The sequence below is a fragment of the Synchiropus splendidus genome, chromosome 16 (genome assembly GCF_027744825.2).
Source record: "Synchiropus splendidus isolate RoL2022-P1 chromosome 16, RoL_Sspl_1.0, whole genome shotgun sequence".
Lineage (NCBI taxonomy): Eukaryota > Metazoa > Chordata > Actinopteri > Syngnathiformes > Callionymidae > Synchiropus > Synchiropus splendidus.
Window position 1 is genome coordinate 8,690,702 of NC_071349.1, and position 25,468 is coordinate 8,716,169.

General features: G+C 42.8%; 1 protein-coding gene across 11 annotated transcripts in view; it reads left to right on the top strand.

Moving 5' to 3' along the window:
* Nucleotides 1-318: 318 nt before the first annotated feature.
* Nucleotides 319-25,468, top strand: part of tnika (TRAF2 and NCK interacting kinase a) — a 54,907-nt gene continuing 29,757 nt past the window's right edge. For all 11 annotated transcript variants that reach the window (XM_053844726.1, XM_053844727.1, XM_053844728.1 and 8 more), the window contains exons 1-2: nt 319-654; nt 11,108-11,173. In XM_053844726.1, the coding sequence (XP_053700701.1) occupies nt 598-654; nt 11,108-11,173 (123 nt within the window). In that variant the 5' untranslated portion in view covers nt 319-597. The remainder of the gene's footprint in view (nt 655-11,107; nt 11,174-25,468) is intronic.

The window sequence follows — 25,468 nt, forward strand, 5'->3', positions numbered from 1 at the left end:
ATATATATATATATATATATATATATATATATATATATATATATATATATATATATATATATATATATAATATTATTTTATTTTATTTTTTTAAATAGATTGTGTTAATCTAAAATGTAATGAAAGGTAAAAGTATAGTTGCGCTCATCGATAAAACCATTACTTTTATCAAATGATTGTGTGAATGACAGTGAAAAGCGGCAGTGCTCCCGCATCCCCGGGCTCCGCCCACTCCCGTGAGTGACTCCTCCCCCCGCTCGGCGTAGTTCCCGGCTGTCACAGCAGCAGCAGAAGCAGCAGCAGCAGCAGCTCCTCGACCCGAGACAGCTCGCGCCCACACCTTCCGGACCGTCCACACCTCGCAGACATGGAGCCGGAGGAACTGAAACACGCGGCAGTCCCGGAGCTCTGCCAGCTTTAGCCGGACGCCACACCGCTCTCGTGTTTTCGGCGGGTGTCCGAACATCCGTTTGTAGTAGCAGCCGGGGAGGCAGGCGGGCGGGCGGCAGCAGCAGAGACCCCCCTCAGTCGTGACACCAGAGGCCGCTTCAGGATAACGAGCCGCAGCACCGGGCGCCTCTTGTTCCACCCTCCATCATGGCGAGTGACTCTCCGGCCAGGAGTCTGGATGAGATCGACCTGTCCGCTTTGAGGGTAAGAGGACGACACCAGCAGAACGTCTTGAAACGTCTTGAACAAACACACTTGCCTGCATCCAAACTCTCCCCTCAGTGTTGTTTTTCTCCATGATCTCTCTCATCATCAGATCTATCTTCGGTGTCTAGATAAAAAATAGCGATATTTGTGCCTGTAGTGAAGTATGTTGCCCATATAAATACTGCATCTGCTTTATTGTTCACCCTGGTGTTCACGGTTGGATACACACTACTGGATGTGTGGGTGTCTGGGAGAAATGACCCGATATTTTTGAGAATCGAGAACGCTCCAGTTATTTTCATTTTTTATTCCGATAAAATATGCTTCTACACTGGTGTTGATGTTCTCCACCCGCCATGCGAGGAGTGTGTGTGAAGAATGCAAAGGAAATAGTCAGTGTATTACACACATGATACACGCTAGATGAGTGTACAGTTCACCAGTGAGCTGGCTGGATGGGAAGTAGGTCAGCTGGGTCTGACCAGGGTGAGGAGGTTGAAGGGGGGTTGGGGTGTGTTTCCCAGCTCCATATTTGTGATGGGTGCTTTGGTGGTGGAGGTGGTGGCAGAAGGAATGACCAAATTCTTACATCAGCGGACTCATTAGGAATTCTGCTTAGCTCTGAGCCAGGAAGGCAGCCGTGGCTGCGCCACACTGGCACCCAGCCTGGAGCCCAGGAGTTTCTAGGTCTTCTTCTCCAGAGATGGAAGGATGTAGGGTGAATGGTGCGAGGAGGGATTTACCATTCAGCCTATTTTCCCCACCCTGACCCACAATAATGATCTGTGCTGCGTGACAAAGCAGGGGGTCGTATGAAACCAGATCCATGTCCAGGTTTTGAAAAAAAAAATCCATATTTTAATAATCAATTTATGCAACACACAAATATGACGTCCAAAACAGGCATAAATTCCTGTTAATGTTATCCTTTTTGCTCTCCCAGATTGTTGTTTTACCTCCTCCGAGGTGGTTATGTTTTCATTGCCATTGGTTTGTCTGTGTTCAAAATAACTTGAAAATTTATGGAGGAATTTTGATGAAATTTTCAGGAAATAAGTGAAGTAGGACAAGGAATAAATGAGAACATTTTGAGAGTGATCCCAAAATCCCAAATTCTCAATTCTCAAAGGCATTAGGAGACCATTAACAGCATTGTGTCAAATTGGCTTTTGGATTTTTTTCAAGGATACTTTGGGACTGAATTTGGCTGAAATTCTTAGCACCCAGAAAATGGTCTGATTTTTGCTTACGGTGAGATTGAAACATGAAATGAACTGGACATAAGGCACCGGTTTTTGTTGGATGACCCAGATGTGCAGGTGGACATCTGAGGTGAATCGGAGTTGAGATGCTGATCCACATTTTGCAAACGCCCCCGGTTATCTCTTCCTGGTGAACCAAGCTGAGGAAAGTGTATTGGTGAGAGGTCGCCTACCACAGCTGTGGTAACTGGTGTGAATGCATCCCAGCATCTCACTCTCACTCTCACACTCTCACGCCATCTACCACTACAGTAGCACCTATAACCCTCACGTCTATTTTGAGTGGCATTCGACTTACGTCCAATCCGACTTACGACCGGTTGGTCGGAACCGATCCTGGTCGTAAGTCGGATGTTACTTGTATCTACCTGTATTTAAGGCACCCATGTCCATTGCTGGACATGGAAAGATGAGTTTTAGGCGTTCAAAACTTGAGGGATATGGACTGAGCTATGATTGTTTTCTCTTCATCTTGTACTGTTAAGCTCCAAGTGACTGTGGGAAACAGAAAGCTCAGAGACCGGTGCTTCTCCTTGGTTTTTCAGTCATGTCAGTCACACGTCAGCACCTGTGCAGAAGCAGCGAGTTCTACCGCCGGCTGAGGTTTGCCGACTCATTGCGACCAAACAGGATGCCAGCTTTTGAAACCGTGGTGATTGGATGTGATGTCCAGTCGGGGCCGTGCTCTCATCTTGACCACAGCAACAGATGGTGAGGCAGCAGGAAGTGGAGCTGCAGCCTTGTTGGTCGATAAGTGTGCAGGTGTGAGATGAGGATGAAAGGGCGAGGCTTTTTTTTCTGGGCGCTCTGGGTGAAGGTGGCGATGTGACTTGGGATTTAAGTAGTGGGAGGAAACCACCCCTCGCCCGACCCCCCCCTTCCTCGCCATCCGTGCTGCACAGTATAAGGCCACATTCCTGGGCTGTCCACCATTGACGCCGTAGTAACCAGGCCACAGCGCTGCCCCAGGCTCACACAGAGCTTATTCATGAGTCGTCTCTATACTGTATGGTGGTCTGAGAAATGTCCTGCCTCCCTCCCACCTCATGTGCACCCTGCTTCCACATGACCCACAGCCCCATTCCTCAGGGGCCACATGGAGAACTGTCAAATTAAGTGGACAAAAATGTTTAATAGCCTTGGAGCACAGGCCAGAAGAAGTGGAAATAAAGTAAAGAGGCACAGACAGAGTTGTGATATTAAGAGGAGAAAGGTATATAAAACACTTCCTGTATATGCTCAGAAGAACTCTGGAGCAGTTTTCTGGGACCTCCTGCGATTTTAGTCATGATTTTTTCATGCATTAAAATATGAAATGTCACTACTCTCTGGCAAATATCAAAAACTCAAGAGTTGATTCCAATTGTATTTATTAGAAACATGGATGTATATGACCGTTTTTGTGCAACCAATCCTTGAATGAAGTGGCGTAGCCTAGCGTAGCGGTCGACATCACCCACAGAGTTCAAAAGGGAACATGATCTTGCGGTGCATTGAGTCACGTCGCCATTTTTTGTCTTTTTAGTTTACATTCATCCGTACTGCACAGTGAATAACCACAGCTTTGAGGGTCACATGATCGCGCTGTCAGGCGTCGCGATTGTGATCCAAGTCAAATCCACCGCAGAGAGGACTTTTCAACCTGCTTTTTTATTTTTCTATTCTTATTCAAACGAAACGCAAACAGGCTTTTCAGTATTTTCTGCATAAATACTCAGATCAATACGGAATACTATGTATAAATACACAGATTTTTTGACCAGCTGTTTGCTGGATGGCTGAATGTAAGTTTACCAGCCAGGTTTCCAGAAAATTCCCTGAACTCCACTCAATGTGTTCAACTTGACTTCACCCCTCTGCAGGAGCTTCTGCCTCAGTCAAAAGCACATCAGTGGTTTTCAGTTGTTTGTGTATACAGCGAAACTGGCGTGCAGACTTTGAGGGCGAGACATCAGCGTTACAGTTTCTCACTTTGATTTTCAAATGGCTGCTTTTGAAGTGCACCGGCGAACACGACTGTGCATTAGTGCAGCGTGCGTGGCCAAAAAAAAAAAAAAAAACTAGCTCTGATCTCCTAGATTATGTTATTAATATTAAACATGCTCCAGTTAGCTCCAAATGGAAGGTGTAGCAAACTTATTTCAAAGAAAATCCACAAGCAGCTTGGCTGTTGTAAACCCAAATTTATCTTATTAGTGGACTTTGGAGGCTTATGGGTGAATTGTTTTGCAATTCAGTGAATTTCTTTGGAAGCTTTTGTGTTCTGAACTTGATTGGTACTGTCTGACTAGTAGCCGGATGCAATCCGTTTACAACATTCTTTGAAAGCATTCACTGGAATGAAGAAATGAGGATGAGGTTTTGCATGTTGTTTGCATCGCTCTTTCAAGTCTCTTCCCTTTTGGATGGAAGTGTTGTGTAATTCATCGTTTTTCTGATGGAAGGCTGTTTTGCAATTCACTTCAAAGTCAAAAGTTTAGACTGTATTTATTTGAGCGGACTGCATCTGATCAAAAAATATTATGGTTACTTCGCCAAGCCTTGCGAATCACACATATGTCTAATAGAATCTTGTGGTTGTCGATCTGCTACGTCCCATGTGCTACATGTTTGCAGTGTACAGATTGTTATAAGAAACATTTAAAAGCTTCTTCAGGGATTTGAAGGATCCTTTTGTGTATTTTTGTCATCGGTAATTGGACCTCACATGCCTATTTTTGGATATGCCACATTATATTTATTTGAAATTTCGAACAAGTGACAAGGACTACAAAAATGGCAGACGCCCCATGACAGGCATATCATGTTGTACTTCCATCGACCTACTTCCTGCTGCTCGACTATAGTTTGACATGGAACGCAAGTGGAGAAACAATAGAGGTGAGGCATATTCTCAGCCGCTAGGCCGCGAGGCTTCAGTTTCGTAGCACGTGCGACTTTGGCAGAAATCTGGGGTGAGCAGCCGCTGTCAAAAAGATGGCGAAAACGGAATGCAAGACACTAAAACAACACAATGAGTAACAAACTCTTTGTGAAGTGCTCAGGCCCCTTGTCTCACGTGCACCTCGGTATGGGATTGTGTTCAGTTAAAACAAGGGAGACCGTCCTCACACCCACGGGGTTATAGACAGGCTTATAGTTAATGTGGCATCAGGGCATCCTAAACTGAGCACCGATCATTAGTTTCTGTATAGTGCCCCAATCGTAGTGCTATCATACTGGTATTCATGACACTAGCATTTGATTGGCGTAGCCCTGTTCCTCAACAACAAATGATGGGATGCCAGTCTCAGGTAAGAACCTGGTTGTAGGGGTGGTCTATGTTGTGGATTTGGGCATTTGTTCAGGTGCATATTCCCAACGGTAAACAAGGCCTGACTAAACGTTTCGAGGTCCGGAATGTTTCAGGCCAGTACTCTGTGTTACACAAATGATATGTAAATGAAAACTGTAGGACTGTAGTGTCATGACTTTGCTGTGTGGTTATAAAAAAAAAAAAAGGATTTATTAAAACTAGGTTAAAACATCAGCAGGAACATTCTCCCACTCAGACACACACTGCTAGAGGGAATTATCAGCATGTAAACAATCCCATAATAGGAGCTGAGAGCAACCCTGTGGTTGCTCTTGTGTTGGAGTGCTGGCTGGGAAGAACGAGGGATGGAATTTACTTCGCTGTAAAGTATATAAAGCGCGTGTTGAGGTGGACAGAGAAGGAAGGTGTGGAATTACTTGTTGGCAGGTGAGGGGAGTCGCTGTAGGTTCAGTCTGCAGTATTGTTTCCGGAGACTCGGAAACAGGTGATTAACAGGTGACTGGTGTTAAGACACGGGAGATGTAAAAGAGGGGCGGTGTGAGTGAGCCACCCACTGCATCTCTCTGTGCTGTTAAGTGGAGAAAGAAACCCTCATCCTGGCATGACTCCCATCATCCTCTTAAAGTCTCTAATTCAATCCAGCTCACTTGACTGGAGAGTACCATCTACACAGGCACCTGCTGCAGCAGGGCTTTCTGCAGGGAATATGTGTGGGGTCCCCTCTCTGGATTGTTAATGAACACTGGGGAAAAAATGTCATGGAATCCCAACCATCAAATAGTCGTAGTTTATAAACTAGAGGCTCTAAAATCAACATCCAACTTGAGGTAAAAAGCTTGTTGTGTGAAAGGGGGAAACTATTTCAACCCTGTGAAGCTGGGCTTAGTGATTTACATGGAAGTTTGGGCTCTTAATCTGTCCTATCCCTCTGTTCTACAGAACACACATTCACATGAAATAAATCGGTACCATGTTTACTGGTCCCTGTATTTGGATCAGATTGGTGAGAAGTGCTGAAAACAATGTTCCTTGTGTCAGGGTTTCGTCTCCCAGTTTTATTTGTGCTCGAAAGAAAAACATCTCCACCGATACATTTGTTATATCTATGTTTCTGGGTTTGTGTGTGAGATCTTCTTCTTCTTTCAGCTTCTCCCTTCAGTGGTTGCCACAGCGGATCATCTTCCTCCATCTCACCCTGTCCTCTGCTTCCTCTTCTCTCAAACCTACAAACTTCATCAGACAAATGAATCTTTGTGGGTGATATTGATGTGAAATCAACATCACATAATCAATACTTTTTATGTTATTTCCATCATCAACCAACTCGACTGAAATCTTCATTTAAGTACAGTGAGAACTTTGTTGTTCTTCCAACCAACAGTTTGACATGGCACCTAACATCCTCAGTGAAGCTAAAAATCTGTATCGCGACATTGTATTAACTGCGAATGAGTGAGCCACATTGAAGATCAAAAAAGGTCTCAGGACGAGAAAACCCAAATTTAATTTGGGTTTTCTCAGCGATTAAGTTGTCAGGAGAGAGTTGAGGCACGGAATTTAGCTGAGGATTTCGGCTGAGAGTCCGTGCTCAAAAGCACGCGGGAAATGTCCTCAAATATTAAAGTAGCTTTTGCAGGAATTGCAGTGAAGCACTCTAAAAGCTATTCTTTCTAATGGCCCGTGCTTCCTTCCACCACCATCATCTGTTCAGCACAGCACTTGTCCTAAGGCCTCCTCCGGAGCACAACGTTTCAATGAGGCTGTCAGTGGAAAAGCGAGTGCTTATATGGTTATTCTGCACGTGCTGAAGAGACTGCAGTTGACTACGAAGTATTTTGTATAGTGCCTCATGGTGTTCACCTAGCTCCGCCTCTTTGTGGAAACCTGACCAGCGTTGAATTGTTTTGTGTACTGGATTCAACGATTCTTAAGAGTCAGAAAGACTCCCATTGTTAGTAATAATTTAAATTCCACGTTCATACATTAATAATGACACGTTTACATCGGGACGTATGAGATCTGCGTTTGATGCGCGAATCTGGGTCAACACGTGATTCGCATGCAAGTGTATTATTAAAACATAACCTACTGTATGCAATTACATAAAGATTTTATTATGATTTAAACCTGTGTTGTGGCTACCTGCGTTAACATTAGCGCACTATTTTTAGAATTTCTCTGTAGCTTTAAATGTAATTTAAATAATCACGGTGATGTGGCGTTCAACCCCGCGCCATGATTCATCTCCTGCCCGTGAGGTCATGTGGCAGGCGAGTGACACTGGCAAACACACAGCAGGAAACCAAATGAGGACCCTAGATGAGGAAGTCTGCACCACATACAAAGGCTCGCCTGTGAATATGTACGCACACACTCATTCTGCAAGTGGCCTGTAAAATATGAATGATATCGTGCTATATTTTTTATCATTTGGCCTCAGGATATATATGAACTGGAGCATCAAAAAGGCTTTCTCTTCAGCCGGAGCACTTCTCATACACGCTGGAAGCCTCCATGCTAACGTAGTGACAGATAGCTTTCCTGCAGGTAAATAGCTATGTTAGCACCATACAATAACAAAAAGTAATTGCTATTAGAATGAAGCTGCTTGTCTTGTTCCAATAATTCTGATGTAGCTGATGACCTTGATAGTAGGTAGCGGTAAAGCGACATTAGCGACGCAACACATCAACAGGGTTGCTGGTAGCGTTGCAGCCAGTTCCATCACCCACACAGATATGTGAAGTGAACCTTGCAACCTTGTTGTCGGTCCTCCCTAGCTACGCTAGTGTAAAGGAAAAATCTTGACCCTGATCAACATACTTGTTTTTGAATTGCAGGTGTTAGCTCCTGCTGTCTGCACAGACTGCCTCTGAGACGTGTGCATGCCAGTCAGTCAGACGAGACACGTACGCCCACGTCCTCATTCAAACACCAGCAAACCAGCCACTGTGTGGGAGTTTGGTTTTTGGCCCTGGTGTGTGTTGTTTTTAGGCACTGGAGTGTGAGACAGCACTAGGGTGTGCTTCAGAGAATGGGAACCTATGAATGTTTTTTGGCTTTGTTTTGACTTGTTAGTGTATGCTCAAGGTTGCCTGACCCCAATCAGGTGAAAAAAAAAAATAAAATAAACACGAGAAAAGAGGAAGTGAGATAAGTAAAGCGTACAGGCCTGTCTTGGTGAGCAGCTGACAGCTCGACAGCTATGCTGAGACCCGCAGAATCTAACATGAGGAGACAGACAGGGAGACAAAGTGAGGCAGAAAAGGGAAAGACAGAAGCAGGAAGGGGAAATGGAATACACAAACAGTTTGGCATTTTGCGGGTGTATTATATTTTTGGAAATTATTTGTACTCTTGAACCCAGGAGAAAAAGTAGGCATTTTGGTGCCTACTTTTTTGGGCGTAATATAGATCATGTCATAAAAACTGACTTCATCTTCCAAGCTTGTTGTCTGGACACAACAGGCTCATTTCTGACCTCAGCAACCACAGGCTTATTGAGGGTAGACGGTCAAACGTCTGGGCGCTGTCCTCGCTCAGAGATATTGTCATCAGGCTTGTCAGTGGCTAGGTGTGCTTCGGCCTTTTATTAGTTTTAATCCCTCTCTCCTGGGCAGAGGTGTGCTCACATTCAGTGTATGTGTGTGTGGGAATCACGTGCACCACCTGAAGTGCTGTGAAGATGTTTCTAGAAGTCAGGCATCCCCTTCATGGTCTTCGTAACTGTATAGATTAACTGCTTGAATTAAAGGTTGTGTATCCACCATGTGCCAGGGATGTGTGTGGTCCAGCTAAATCCTGACCCAATAGGAGGTTGCAACGCTGGCTTGGTATTGTCTTTGGCCTCCTCGGTGGATGACAACTGACATAACCATTGACAGATCTGCCAAGTGATTTAATGTCTACGTTAAAGGGGAAGTAAGATAACGTTACGTTGTGGCACTCAGAAATACTGTCCTTCCGTTCTGTCATATTCAACAAGAATTCTCACTGAAAGGAGAGGAAGTGACAAGGACTGATAACACCCAGCAATGTGAAGAGCAAAAGAATAGACGAGAGCGGACGCAGGGGAGAGAAGTGAGAACAGTCGGGCCGGAAGAAAACATAATAAATGCGTGACTTTTTTAGAGTCGATACTGCTCACAGCAGGCGTCGTGTTTGATCTGCTGTTCCTTGCTCATCACCACGTTTGTTGGATCGCACTCAATTGTAACAAAATATTTCATCATTTTTCTTGCTTCCATTTCATTGAATCATTCATTTATCTGCCCAGAATGCAGAACAGCTGATACATTATTATCTTGGCAGCATGTTTTTAGGTTTTTGTTGTTGGCCATTTAAATGCTTTCATGAGTTGTATTGATGTATACGTGAAGAAAACTAGCTGACGTTTGACATCATCCTTCATGGAGTAGTATTGGCAAGAACCACACGATACACACCACGATACTTGGGTCACCATATGATAGTATTGTGATATATCACAATCTTTAGACATAGTCCAGATTTTTACGTTGAACTATCATATCAATACCTTTAAAAAAGTTGTGAACTGTGAAAAGTTGTGCACAAAAAAGGTGGAAAGCTAGCTAAGACTTGACAAGGTTTCATGTTAGCAAGTTTCTTTGGATGGCTGTGATTCATCTACCGCCGATATTAGTAGAAAGTATGGAGATTCAATTCCTTGCATTATTGTTGCATTGGATTCAATTATTTTGATGTATGCCAAAAGTCTAAAGCCGAGGACAGTGGCCATGAGTCACCCTGTGAAGTTTACTCAACCTTTAAATGAGAAGGACACGCAGGAAGGATGAGAGTCATAACAGAAGCTGATTAAAGTGTCGCAGCCGCTTTGGGACTCGATCGGAATGGAGGTGCATTAAGGAAATACTAAGTCCTGGACAAGTGGCTTAATGATGAAGAGTGAAGGGAGGAATGTGAGGACAAAAAAGTGAGGGACTGGATGGACCTGCCGCAGAAGAGGAGGGTGAATACCAGCTATTGTTGGAAAGGCGTAGCAACACTGGCGAAGTGGGGTGCGTGTGTGTAGTCAAGATTTAATGCTGTGTTGGAGCTGCCTCTGTCGGAGATGTGTTGCTGCTCTCCTGGCAACCCTCTAACTGAAGGTTTAATTTATTAGCTGGCCTGCGTGAAGGCTTGAAACAGACCTGCGCTACAGCGCTCAGCGTCTTTTACTGCAGGAGAGGGTGCGATATTTCTCTTCACTTCGCTACATGTTTTTTGCTAAACTTGGTGATGAAAAATCTAGTACAGTATGTCATGACAGCACCAAACCTCTCCTAGTCTGAAGTGAAAACCACTCACACTGTCTTATTTTTGCACACTAAACGTGTTGCACATGTGCGACCACCGTTGACACGTCGAACGCCTGTGGCAAGCACGTGGAAATCTCTGAGGTCGGTGAATGTTCTGTACAAAGAACTGCTTCCTGTTGAAAGGAAACCAGACAGGTCACTTTCGAGTTGAGTTTACACGTCAAGAGTCATGTTGGCCCCTGGTTTAAATGGCAGTAGAAATCTGAGAGCTGTAATAACTTAATATGTGCTTTCATTTTCCTACTGTACTAGTTCATAGTCACTGTATACAGTACACAAACATCATGTTAAGTTGCACTGGGAAATGTGCAACTACTTAAGGGATGTAAATTGTATTCAAATTTGGTGGAATACATTATATAAAAAATATTAAAATGAACTGCATGAACCTGGTGTCCTGTATCACGACCCATAAATTCCTTTTGAAACCCGCATGACACTATATTTCAGTTGATCTGCTACTATTGGTATTGTTTTTTTATGTTACCATCGGGTAGTTGATTTCCCCTAACATATTCCATTTGTTCCTCCAGGATCCTGCAGGCATCTTCGAGTTGGTGGAGCTTGTCGGAAATGGCACGTACGGGCAGGTGTACAAGGTAAGATCTGACTGTCTGGTGTCATGTATGGGTCCATCACACCCAGAGTGAAGGCTGTGGTGAAGAGGGAGCAGGGAGTTTATAGCAGTTGAATCGCCCTGAAAAGGTCATGATTCTGTTGCTGTGCTTCTGTGATCAGCAATTCAAATCATCAAGGCTTGTGTTCCTCCTGAACACAGGAAGTATGTGCTCAGTTCTGTTCTCGTGACATCACTGCGGTTTGAGGTTTGTGCTGTCTGCTGGAACCAGACTTGTCTTCACATCCACCTCCATTTTACTGCCTCCTCCAGCTCTGTCTGTGAAACCAATGTCTGAAGGTGCTGGCTGCTGAATAATTAAGCTTCTATTTCTATTAGGTTAAGATGCAGCCACAGACACCAGTACGTGCTCTTCAGCCTCACTAGAGATGCTTTTTTTGTTTGGACAAATGCTCGCCCTTATTTCTTAAGCTCATTTATTATAGCTAGTTTTGTATTTTCCCCTCACTGTGAAGGTGAATTGTAGCAACACAGTTTCTCTACACAACCCCCTCTTTTTCAAGTGGGTTCACTTGAGGTGAAGTAACGTAAGTGTTTTTTCTGCTCGACAAACTTTTCAATTATCTGGGCCACAACCTATGCTTTTCATGTGCAAGACTCGAATGGGGGACACCGATTTTCTGTCTCTCACAGGGCAATGTGGGATGAGATGCAACAATCTGGAGTCAGCAAAGGACCCCTAGCTCTGTTATACTTTTTGAGTCAGTTGGTTTGTCTCACGGTGTCCTGCGCTGTAGCAGGTCCTTACAGTGAACCCGATCATCTCAGTCATCTTTGCTGCCTCATTCACAGCTATATATAATATATATTTTAAGCAACAGTCTCAGAAACTTCACACTTCATATTGCTCTTCTGTGAGCTCAAATATATCTACACACTGGGTTTAGATGTAGTGGCCAAGTGAAATGTCAGTCTCTGGACTCATTTCTATTGCAGTTAATGGAGAAAAAAAGAAACCACAAAAGCTTTGAGACACTGCAACCCAACACCAAGTAGTTTCTTTCACGTGACTTTCTCAAAACACTGCATGCAACCAAATCAGTACAACGACTTTCATGACTCAAGAAATTTCATTATTTCATTATTCTTTGTACAATTTTCAAGTTTCATGATTCAGGAATGTTGAAGTTTCTCAAATGAGTCAACTGTCTGCAACCTTTGTATCGAGTTTCCATGAGTCAGGAAGTGACTGACAGACCAGTGTCTGTTTGATATTTCTGCTTTGTCGATGAAACCCCTCCTGACTTTGCAGTCAACATTTAAATTTGACTGTTATTACTATGGATGAGGCTACAATGCTAAAAAAGGTGTCTGATTTTATGGACGAAATGAAGGACAGCAGTATTAGGTAAAAAAAATCAGGCTGGAAATGAGAGGCTTGGTGGAGATCTGCTCTTTCAGAGTGCTTTTCTAATTATCTCTGCTCTCACTTTGGATCAAACTTTTCTTTTGTGCTATCAGTGCGAAATAAACTTCAGAGTCTGATAGCAGAGAGGCTGTGAAATCTCTACATGATGGTGAAATGGAAATGAAATATATATCAATCTAGCTGGCTGCCGTGTGAAGTGGAGATGTTTGGATTTCAGATGAGTGCCTCTGCTGTAGTTTCTGTCCGTGGAGTGAATAATAAAGTCAGAGATCCGCGGTTCATGTGTCATCATACATGCATGCCTGCTTTTTATGTATGTGAGTGGAAGTAATTGCCTTACTGTATTGGTAATGGAGAGCCATTAATGTTCTGTACCGTTGCGCTCTTGAATGCCTGTGAGCGGGAGATAACCGCTTTATCCTCAATTCTATTTACCTCCAGTCTAGTTAAATGATACCAATCTGCACTGTGATGCTCTTTCCTCCTCTCCTCCTCCTCTCCCCTGCTCTTTCTAAAAATCCCATCTCAATTAAACCTAAGTTTGTTCCAGGTTGTTGTCTTTTGTTGCAGTTCTTCTGTCAGCAAAACCGGCTTGGCCGCGGCCTTGTGATCGACGAGCAGCCGCGGAGAAAAGATAATTTTAGCCCTTATATTTTCTCCCCTCCCTTCTCAGCTGACATATCTGTGGCAGAGCGGCTTCCTTGTTTTTCTTGTTCAGTCTATTCATCCGCTGAACATCGCTCACTCTCGCTGCTTTGCATCCTCCTTATCAATATATAATCAGGTTTTTCTTCTTATTTCCCCCTTTTTTCTGGCAGTTGATACCTCACTCATGAGTGTCCTCCGTGTGCGTAACGAGAAAAAGACGGGGCGAGAAAGTTGACTGCTTGCTTTAAAAGGCCCATAAATAGAGAACATGGGTAGTGTTGAATAATTAAACACGGTCTCTCACCACTTTCCTCCCTCTTCATCTTCCTCTCTAATCGCCTCTTCTTTATTCTGCTCTCTTATCTCGTGTCTTCACCTCCGTTTGTATCACTCTTTTTCTTGCTGTCACTTCTTGGTAATTGTGTTTCCAGTTCAGGGTTGTTAGTGGTGCAAAAGATATACCAGTTGATACTGAAATCCAACACCACATTTAGCGACGGGGAAAAAAAAAAAATCCAGTTGGCAACTCGCAGTTCTGAGGAGCTGAGGTAGAAGAATCCTAATATTGTATCTGGAATTATAAAACACCATGAGTGTTTCAGCAGATTGAGTATTAATCTGTAATAAAAAAAAAATAGAATGTGTTGTGGTGCATTGAACCTCCACCAGTATATCTTGGCGTTACTGCTGGAAGATTAGTTGTGACTTGGTTGGCTACTTTACTGTCAGTAGTACACCGATATGCTTCTCTCAAGAACAATTGTGCAAGTGCGAATGGCTTTTCTTCAGGTGCTGAGATTGCCCTTCATCTCTGAGACCGCTTGCTTCTACCTACTAAATTTCATTTACAGATTTTGTTAACTGGATATTTTTAACTCCATAAATATTGAAACATAAAAAAATGATATTGTCTGTCCGATATAATGTAGTTAAAAAAACTGTCACAAATCTAAACTTGCTAGCTTTGGATCCAAGACAAAAATGAAGAAGTTGTGGAAGTTTGTCACGTGATGATGCTCAGAGTAGTCATCTGGACTTTCATTTGAACAAATTGTCATGCTCAATTATTTACCCACACATTTGCTATCATTTGTTACTACAAACTGTGAATATCCTCCTTGTTTATATTTGTTTTGGTTGGTATATGAAGAAAAAACGGCTTCTAAAGCGATCTTACTACAAGCAAAACAACTGTAGAATCACCATGTATCGTAGGGTTATTTAAAAACTGTCTAGTTTTCAAGTCAAATTTAAAAAAATCTATTCTCAAACACATCTTTCCATTCATAGATAAGAGCTTTTTGTAACGCCTAATGGTTTAATTGAGAAGCCTTGGTTAACCCACCCTTTAAGTTATGTATAATGGTGGGCCAGTAATGGTGATAGTCTCTGTCCAGCAAGCTGACACGACGACGTATTGACTTCCAGGGTGATTGATCAGTGAATTGATTGATCGCAGCTCCTGGTCGTTTCCATGGCGGGGTTCATATTTTCTGCGTGATAGATGCAAGGACAAAGTGAGGAGGCGACTTCTCATGTACAAGTCGTGACATCACAAATGGGGTAGTGACACGGCAGCGTGTGAAAGATGAAGCGCGCAGCCTCTTCCAACGACTCCTCCATCTATCTGGTTATCAGAGCCAGTCATCAGGATGTGTGTCACTGGATTCATCTAAATCTCACTGTACAGATACAGTTTATATGCATGGTAGAAAAGATTGTTTTTCTCATGGCCTGACCTTAAATTTATTGAAATATTTCCTATTGTGTCTAATATTTTTCAGCTTGCTAATGATAAGAATTCACACAGGTCTTTCTCCGTCTCCTCACGTTGAGCAGATATTTGGCGTTTGGGACTGTGTTTACTCTTCACATGGCTCTGACACTGCTGCTGTCTCTATGCAGCAGGAGGCAGAGAGGAAGAGAAAGCGGGACACTTTCTCTCCGCCTCTCCTCCGGCAAAGTGCTCAGCTCAATCTTTAAATATTCACCAGCCGCCTGATACGCAGAGGAGCGTATTTGACTATGGGGACCAGGGCTGGCTTTTATAAGCGCTCCCTCTGTGAGGGAGAATCCTTTTACCATCCAGCTGTAAAAGACCATGCATGAGGCAGAGTAACAAGCATGTACATTGTGATATGTGCAGTCATGTTACAGTCAGTTTCACCAGGAAGGCTATCACAACTGTTATCACCCTTCTCTACAGTGGGGGATCATCTTGTTACTGATCACTGGGTCAGGAGGGATTGCCCAGACACTCTCTAGAATTCTCATCTTCATCATGCTTCTGGAGTCTTCCTCCACCTGTGTGGTTGAATACAGTATATTCCGGACATTAAGCCTCTACTTTTTCCTCTTTGTCTGAATGAGCCTCATGTCACCAAAATATTGACCTTTGTCTAGTGGGATACCAACAGAGATTAGCATGAGCACATGTATAGTCTCTCTGTAATCTTTTTCAGAATGAATTACTCGTCCATTCTTACTTTCTCCTCTCAGTCATCGTGTAATAGTGCTGTGAAGGAATGGGCTTCTCTTACCCTGTACTTGTCACTCTGATGCTCTCAGCCTTGGGAAGGTGGGAATTGGGTGAAAGATTGCACAAGTATCTCTAGAGAACAAATATTTCCCACTCCTCATTATCATAGAAAGCTTCACGGGTACATTTCAGAAAATTCTTCACTGCAAGTGAGATTTGATTCCCTTCCCTGGGAGCACATTCTCTAGGGTCGACTGTGAAGAACTATGGTGACCGACGTGTTTGTTCTATATTCCCCCACCTCAGACATGCTATGGAGATCGCTGTTTGTGTCCGTCCTCAATTTAGCTGAAACTCAAGGGATTTAATGCAGAAAAAAAGAGTTTTGTGCTGTCAGCCAGGGGAAACGTCCACTTTGAGTGTTTGCGGATTAGCTGGGTGGAGTGCTTGGGATCGTTTTACCCAGAGCAAGTAGAAGAGGACCATGGAAATAATAATTACCCTGAAACCACTGTTGTTTTTTATTGTTTTTACTCCCTTCTGTGGTGCATAGTACAAGTCATTCTCACCATTTCATCTATCAAGTACTAGTACTTGTCATCATACTTCATTAAATGAACAACAGAACTTTGCAATCGTCGAAAGTAAAAGTAGGAGAATGACTTTAAGAGACTACTGTAAACAAGAAGGAACTTTTTGAGATGATTTCATCTTGATCTTCAAGTTTCAAATGGAAACGTCTTCACCCCATAATAAGAGCACTGACACAGGGGTGAACAAATGCACTGATCTGTACATACTTACATCTTAGTACAGTACATTTTGTATTATTATTTATCCTTATTTAGTTCAACCGACAGTATTATTTCAAATGTTTTCAGTCATGCTTACTCATTCATTTTTTAAAATCAAATTACTCATATCCTATTGAATAATTGAATAATAATTTTAATTTATATTTCTCATCATCACATATGAATAAGGTAAAACCTACCATTGATTTTACAGGACAGCTAGCATTTGAAGCATTTTTTATAGCTCCATATAATATCGGCTGTTTGACTCCCGCCTCATCTGAAAGGTGCCTGTTTTGTTTGTCTTTGACATGCAGGACACTCTCTCTAGAGTCCTTATGAATGCGCCGTGAACCGTGACTAAGGTGGATGTTGCTTGTTACCGTGGGAACAGCAGATGTGCTCATTCTGCCCCTCTGCAGTGACACACACCTGGCAGCGTGTTCATTAGCCTAGATCCTCTTTCTTTCTTCCCCAAGGCCAACCGCCCCACTTACCCATAATGCACTCCTGCCACCCTGACCAGGGTCAATTAGCCATGCTGGCTGTCAATAACAATCACTCATCCTCTCTTTGTCTTCCTCCCTTCTCCTTCTCCTCGATATATTTCATCCCTTCTTCCTTTTATTCACGCTGAAAGAGCTGTTCATTCTACGGTGTGACTTATTGCTCACCCACCAACAGATCAATACCCTACAATCCATCCCTTTTGTTTGTCATGATTCTCTCCTCTGTCCTCTCCTTTATTCTCAATGATGTTTTCACAGCCGCGTCGCTTCATTTTCCCTGTAGACGTTTGCGATTCACCTTTCCTCTCCTCTCCTTTCATGAACTCTCCCTCTGCTTTTTTCCTCCTGCACCTCTGTTACCTCCAGTCTGTACAGTAAATCAACTCGACTGCTCCTTTGACCTCCAGAGCTGCTGGAGTGTGATACGAATGTGCTGAACCTGGCACTTTGCTTCCTCGCCGCTCTCCTGCTTCGACGTAGCATCCTTCGATCGAGAAGTGTCGGGGCTGTTTGCTGCTAATTGCTTTGTGGAATCACGAAGGTTTGACAAACACATTGTTAATTTAAAGTTTGTACAGGTGGCTTGGAGCTATTTCCTGTGTCTTTAAGTTCCCACAATCTTTGGGTATGGGTTTTCTGGATTAAGAGATCAGACTTTTAAAATGCATGTAAACATCGTCGTCCAACTGTGGACCACGCAACCAGGATTATCCAGTCAATTGCGATTGAGCCTGCATCTAACAGTCTCTGTACTGAATACTGAAAGGGCATCCTATTGGTTTCTTTTCCATCCATCCATCCACCCATCCATCCATCGTCGCCCGCATATCCGTTAAAGGGTCGCGGGGGCAGCAGCTTCAGGAGGTCACACCAAACGCCTTTTCCTGAGCGACATCCACCAGCTCCGACTCGGGGATCCTGAGAATCTCCCAGGCCAGCGTAGAGATATAATCTCTCCACCTTGTCCTGGGTCGACCGCTCGGTCTCCTCCCAGCTGGACGTCTCTGGAACACCTCCAAAGGGAGGCGTCCAGAGGGTATCCAGATGAGATACCCGAACCACCTCAGCTGACTCCTCTCAATGTGGACAAGCAGCAGCTCTACTCCAAGCCTCTCCCGAGTGACAGAACTTCTCACCCTATCTCTAAGGGAGACGCCTGCCACCCCTCGGAGAAAACCCATTTCAGCCGCTTGTATCCGGGACCTTGCTCTCTTGGTCATGACCCAAATCTAAAGACCATAGGTGAGGGTCGGGTTTCTTTACCCTGTGCTTAAAAACTTGTTTTTAAGTTGTGCTGTGGATGGCAGCTATTGAGCCGTACTTGCGCAGATCTTCTTAATGTCTTTGCCGTACATTTATTTGAAAGACACAGCTCAGTTCTTAATAACCGTACACAAAGTTTTGGTTCACTTTATTCAATATAAAGCCCAGCATTTACCCAAAAGCTGAGTACATTTCAAAATGCAATGCAAAATGTGGTGGCAAAATATGGTTACATTGGTTACATTTTTCTTCTTATTTTTATTCATGCATTTCCTAAGGCTATGAGATTATTGTGCATGCAAAAAAATAAATTAAATTATGTGTTTTGAATATTTCTGAGGTCATTCCTGACATTTATTCAACAGAACATGACCACATGTCGGAGGTATGGTATCGCCTACATAGTACTGTACTAGTAGCACCTGAAGGAAAAGCTATGCTTGTGGGCTTTACTGGAAAAACAAGTCGTAAAAAGGGTTGTTAACATTTCCTAGTAGTTTTTGAGAAATCCACCCATTTATTTCGATGATACCAATGGGAGATTCATTGTCTTAATAAAACTAAAGGTCACACATTGACTTGAAGGCTGTGTTCTTGCAGTTACAAATCTTATTAGTGTTAAAAAAATTCTGAATAAATTCCCCTCTTTCCCTCCACTCCTTATTTACTTGAGTATTTGAGTTTTCCTAATATATTGCAGCTTACTTTTTTGTTTGTACTTTGTCTGTGGCCCCTCAGGATATTTAAGTGCCCACCTCTGTGATTAATAGTCAAAATGATGCATTAAGAGAGTGAAAGCTTTTTGAAGTTTAATGAATAAACATTTGTTGTGACCGAAATGGTGAGAAATAACAAGTGCTTTCATATCCATCAGGAACAATAGCTGTTATAATACATGTCTATATTCAGCTTAAACGCCTGGATTTTCTGTATTTTTAGTGGTACCTTTTCGATCACGTACCTGCATCCTCATCTCTGACCTTTCCTCCAGACACTAGCAGACACACGCACTTAAATATTCTTGTGCCAGCAGTGTTTTGTCTGAGTTGGATACTGAAGCAGACACAAGCCCCCACATCATGACCTAGTTCTGGGGATGTGATGGAAAATGCGTGGAAGGCTGGTCTATCAGAGGCCGTATTGGTACATCAGCCCATGCAGGCTTGGAAGAAATGAACTTATTAGATTTGTTTTTTCGCATTAAGTGTTTTATTCACCCTTTGGTTGTTGTTGTTTGTGTATATTTTGCCTTGAATGTGGACCATAAACAAGCTTTATGTTCATGCTGAGGGCTTCTCCTGTTAGGGTTGATTTACATCCATCACATCGGAACACATCTTATTGTTTACGGCTCTGGACCTGGCCGCTATACGAAAACGCACACAGACATAGCCGGGAATTCCTTGTGCCGAGTCAAACAAAACTGGAAGATTATAACATTCTGACTGACCCACTCAGCTTTATGTGTCCGCCCTCTCTTTATTATGCCTTTCCTTCACACCATTTTAGAAATTGTCTGATTAGCGGAGACAAGGGTGAGAAAAGCCAGACTGGTATGAGCATTATATTGAGTGCTCTGCCGGTGTCATTCATTTCTGCTTGGATGTCATTTTGCAAATTGAATTCCCACATCTGAGGAGTAAAAGTAAATTAGAATTCGCCCTATATCAGACCTTCTTGACTTGTGTGAAGGTAATGTTTTTTTTTTTTTACACTACAATGAAATAATCTACTCAAAAACAATGAATGAGTCAGCAAAACCTGGCAAGTTTTCTAAAACAGTCTCTAGTGTGAGGAGAATTGAGGTATTTGGATCGAGAGGAACAACTTACCTGAGGATCGTTCCAGAAAAACGCTCCAAAAAAAGCGAAAGCAGCTAAGTAGTGGAGATGTGCAAGTAGGTAGGCTTTTCATTCACGGATTCTATAAGTAAACATAACAGATCGTGGCACTGGAAAGTCCTTTCTCCAGAACTAAAGTGGTTCTTGGTGCCTTCAGTTCAAATATGTTCAAGGTTGCAAAATGGTCCCCAGAACCAAACTTGTTCTTAGAGCGCAACAGTGGCTGGGAATTAGAGCCCAAACAAAAAATTGATGCTGGCACGGAACAAAAAGACAAGGAAAAACCTGACGAAAAAGTGTAAAAAAACAAATCAAAAATACACAGATGACTCACCAAAAGAGCCAAGCCGGGAAGCCACCAAACCTACTTGAAATAGGATGTTATAAGGTATATTTTTTGGTTAAATTGCACTTGATATAGTCGTACAGGAGATCCATCAACAAAAGTACTTCCAGCAAAATTTCGAAATTAAGCCATTTTCAGACAATTTGAGTAGTGGTTCCCAGAACCAAACTTGTTCTTAGAGCACAACAGTGGCTGGGAATTAGAGCCCAAACTTGGGGTGGGTGGGCACAGACAGAAACGAAAATTTGATGCTGGCACGAAACAAAAAGACAAGAAAAAACATGCCGAAAAAGCGTACAAAACTTTGCTCAGGTTATATTTTTTGGTTAAGTTGCAGTTGATATAGTCCATCAACAAAAGTTCTTCCAGCAAAATTTCTAAATGAAGCCATTTTCAGAGAATTTGAATAGGGTTTAACCTTTAAAGATAAACAGTACACCATGGTGCACATGCGCCGACCCCTCCCCGGTGAGTGTTGCTTCACTTGTTGTGGTCTCTTTAAATGCGTCATCAATATCCCGGCTTTGCAAATCTCACACGTTGGAGTGAACTGATGACGCGCGCCGCCTCCCATTTCCGCACATAAAACCGCTTTCAGTGTGATGCCATGCAGAGCTGCCACAAACCACAACCACTTTTGGTGTGAGTCCAGGGTGAAGGAATTCAAGGGCACTGAGATGCAGGTCAAAGCAGGAGGAGAGGAACCCCATGTCAAAAAGGAGTTTGGCAGGAATAACAATATCAGTCCCTGCATCTCGAAACACTGACTTAAAAATCAGCGGCATGAAGGTGCAAGGAAGTACCTTCAGCGTTCACCGTACTCAAGCGCAGGAAGTGACATGCAAACCAGGAAGGGACTGTACAAAAGGGAACAAAATGGTCACAGATCTTAAGATAAGTTTGAATATCTTAAGGGAACCTGCCTTGTTTATTAGAGCTGAAACCAGCGACGTTACAATATGACAGAAGTCGTTCAATGGCCTCATGAAATTGATAAGTAAACAGAGTTTTGAAGAGATGCTTATGGCAGTGGCTCGCCATCAGACTCTCATGCGTAGGATCAGCATGAAGGATTAGAGGAGTTGGATTTGGCTCTGCCTGCAAAACTTTTGATGAGCTTGCTTGTGATGGCTTGGGGGACATTAATCGATTTCATAAAATCATCACACAAATGCAAACCGTGTGAAGGGAATCGGTGGCTGCATCGTCTTGTTAATTCCAGCTTGTTGATAGATGATCGTCTGAAGCTTATGCCAGTTCATTTGTTCAAGACTTGCTGACCGAATTCTCCACCCGTCCTCTTCCCCATCAATAAAAGCCCTCTGGACTATTCCACAGATCATTGCTTCTTTCTCCCTTTCCTCTCTTTCCCTTCAGCGCCTCCATCTCTCCTTCTTTTACTACCTCCTGCTCCCCTGCACTCTTCCTTCATCTCACCCAGGTTCAGTTATATCCTTTTTAAATCTCTCTCTTCGATTGGATGTGTGAGTAGCCTGCGGGCACCTCTATATTTCCGAGGCTGTGCACGTGTAGATTGGAATGGAGGCCTTTTGTCACTTTTATTTACCGCCTCAATGCTTCCACAACAGTGTGTGTGTGTGTTGCTTGTGTTTGGGATGGCTTGTGTCTGTGTTGCAGAGTGGGAGAGCATGTGCCGAGTAGATTGATTGCCGGTGTTTGAACTGAAATGAGGTGCTTCTCAGACTTTCGGCCCATTATATCTTCCCAAGCAAAACTTTATTTGTGATGCTTGTTTGATGAAAGTAGCTTTAATTCTGTGCGGCAGCTGCTGCGGACTCGGGCAGACGAGGCTTCTGAGCCAGGCTTGCAATGATTTCTTGTGTTATGCTACGTCACTTTTGTAGCAGGAATCTAGTCGCTGTTGATACCTCCACTCATGGCAGCAATGCGAGCCACAGAGCGGTCAGTTTTTAAGCCAGGGGTCATAGTGTGGAGTGATGCACACACTGTGGAAGAATGCAGTCCTTTGAATTAGATGAAAACATAGTACACTCGCACTTCTTGTACTACACTGTTCATATTTGAGGAGAACCAACGGATGTATTTTCTGGTTCATGAGCTGAGGCCCTTTTAAATCCCACCCCCATTCAATACCCGCTTGTCACAGGAAAGGACAAAAAGCCATGGGGAGCATCCCAAAACCCTTCTCACCAGTGAAGTTGCCAGCAGGCCCTCTGCCAGAGAAGCATCCTCAGTTGCCATTCAGCAAATTCTGGCACAATGTGTGTGCTTGGATTACCATAATGGCAAAGATTAGGATTAAGTTGTGACCCACTTTTTCTTTGACAAAGAGTCAGCGGCACAGCTGTTACTTCCTTCCTGGTTAGTCACCAGCGTGAACCAGTGTCGCTTTAATTGATAATCCATAGTCTGAAAAATGAAGACCACGTCCACATGCACATGTCAGATAGCGCTTTTGTCCACATGTACTAGGTGTTTCAGTGATACAAGAGTAAATAAATTTTAGTACGGCTGATCCAACCGCTGATTCACAATTTAATTTCTTGCTATCCTAATATAGCTTAGTGTGCAAAGTCTTGTTTGTTGTGAGAGCTATGCTACGCCTCCCACAGGCTTGGAATGTGTACTGCATTGTTTCCGATCCTTTGATTCATGTGAACGCCTCGATCGGCTCCATGTAACACTGTGCTGCCGTTTTCTTTGTTTCCTATTGTCATATTCTAAAAATGCTAAAGCAAGATTGGTCTGGGGTGGGATTAAGTTTTAAAAGACATTTTTGCTCCAGGTTTGCATCATTATTTTTTTCCTTCTAGCAAGAGACATTATTGCAATGGCAGCATCTCCTCATCCTTGTGTGCGAGTGTCATGGCCGATGTACTTGGTCTGTCCAAGACTGTTGCTAGGCTACTACAGGAAGTGTCCTGCATAGTAAATGTGACCAAGGTATGCAGGGGGTTGGGGTGTGTGTAATTCACTTGGCAAGGGCAAGAATCCGCACACTCACGGAAGCCCACACAAATATCATTGGAGCTGCTTTTGAGCTTCAACCAAGGAACCATTAACCACATGCTCATATTCATTGTTTGGTTTAGTTTATTTGTTAAGGATTAATGTGGAGTTCTTCAATACAAATATTGCTCAAGTTAGGGTCTAAAAAGTCTGAGTCAGTGATGAGCTTCTGCACAACCTTGATACCTGTTGTCATGTCTGCTAATCTAAGTGACCCAAGAGCAGATGACTCCAAACTCACACAGGACTGGGACAAAGCGAGAGTTCTGTTAATCACGAGATTTATTACAATAAACACAAAATAATACACAGACAGAAATCTAAACTGAAGGCGACGACACCACAAGCAGAGCGCGGAGAACAAACACGAACGGAGGGGATAAACCTGAAACAGAAAGCAGGTGTAAGAAATACAAGCCTGAAAACGGGGACAACTAAGAAACACGCAGATATAACTCTCATGAGGCTAATACAAAACTAAGGACGCTCGGTAGTGGTTTAACACACACACACACAAAACCGAGGAAATAAATACCACAATGGTAGAACTAAAACAAGGTAGAGTAGAGGGAAGAGCGAGAGAGAGACAAAGGTGACAGAACGAGGAGATGAACACGGAGCAAAACAGAGAGATAAACAGGGTCACAAGCGAACGGAGCAATCGAGAGAGAATGTACCACGAGAACATAAGACGATCATCTGGCGGCACATGCTGGTTCTCCAGGGTATAAATCTCTGCAGAGGCAATCAGTGGAATGAGGACCAGCTGCGCTGCCATGAAACTGGAGGAGTGAGAAAGCAAACAAGAAAACAAGGAACCCGAAACACAAGAAGTGACAAAGTAAAAGCATGAACCATGACAGTTGTCTGTCTGAACGAGGTGCAGGTGTCCATGAGGTGTGGCTGGCTCATTAGTGATTGTGGACATATAACGTAGGTAGATATAACGTAGGTAATGGCCAAAAATCTGGTTTGGTATTCCTAAATATAAATGAAAGAAATGGATTTTATACAAATTGCATTTTCTTGAAACATCTGTAATTTACTTGGTTTGGTAAGACTTGTTTAAAGTATGGAACATGTCTGATATTTAAAAATATATATTGTTGTAATTACAGTATTATAGTGTGAATGACTGTGGTGAAGGGAGTTTCTGCTTGTCTGCATCGCTCCTGGACTTGTTGCAGATCAGCTTGTTATCAGTGTGCAGTCTTCATCACAGTGTGACCATCCAAGTGTGGAAAACAGTCTATTTTAGGGTGTTATCACTCCAACACACCTGGCCTGGCAGAATCCTGATTCTTGGAAGTCAGTGTGAAGATGATGTGTGTGTGACATTTTGCTGTCATGTTCAAAGTACCTTTACAGGATTAAAGGAGGGTAAAATGAACACATTAGGAGATAATTTCCAAGGCTGGATTCTAGTCATTGCTTGTGGCTGTTGATGTTTAAAGTCAAGGGGGAGGATTTTTTGATTTGTTTTTAACATAAAGAAACAGTCAAAACACTGTACAGTGTGGTGGCTGTTATAGACAAAAGCAGACAAGAATTTTAGTAAGATGGAAATAAGAACGAACCGCTTTGACACTTGCTGCATGTAAAAGAGTGAGTTCTTCTTCTTGAATTTTAATCTTAATGAAGTGGAAATAAACGTGTTTGAATTGACCAAATGTTGACAGGTACACAAAGTATTGAATAGATGAATGCCTTTATAAAGACGTGGATAATTACATGAGAAAATCATTGGATCAGTATATTAAGTAATTTTTTTTTAATGCTTGCATGACTGTATCGGTGAATGTATAAACACGGGGGATGAATATTTATGTTAAAGTGGTGAAATGCATCTACAGATAAGATAGGAACCGCTCCATATTATTGATGATATGAGTTCATATATGAAGGTATACAAAACCAAATATAAATATGAATAATGATAAGTAGATAAATACACCGCATGAGTAAGAGGATGATGAATCTATTAATTATCGAACTATTGAATACCAGGATTAATACT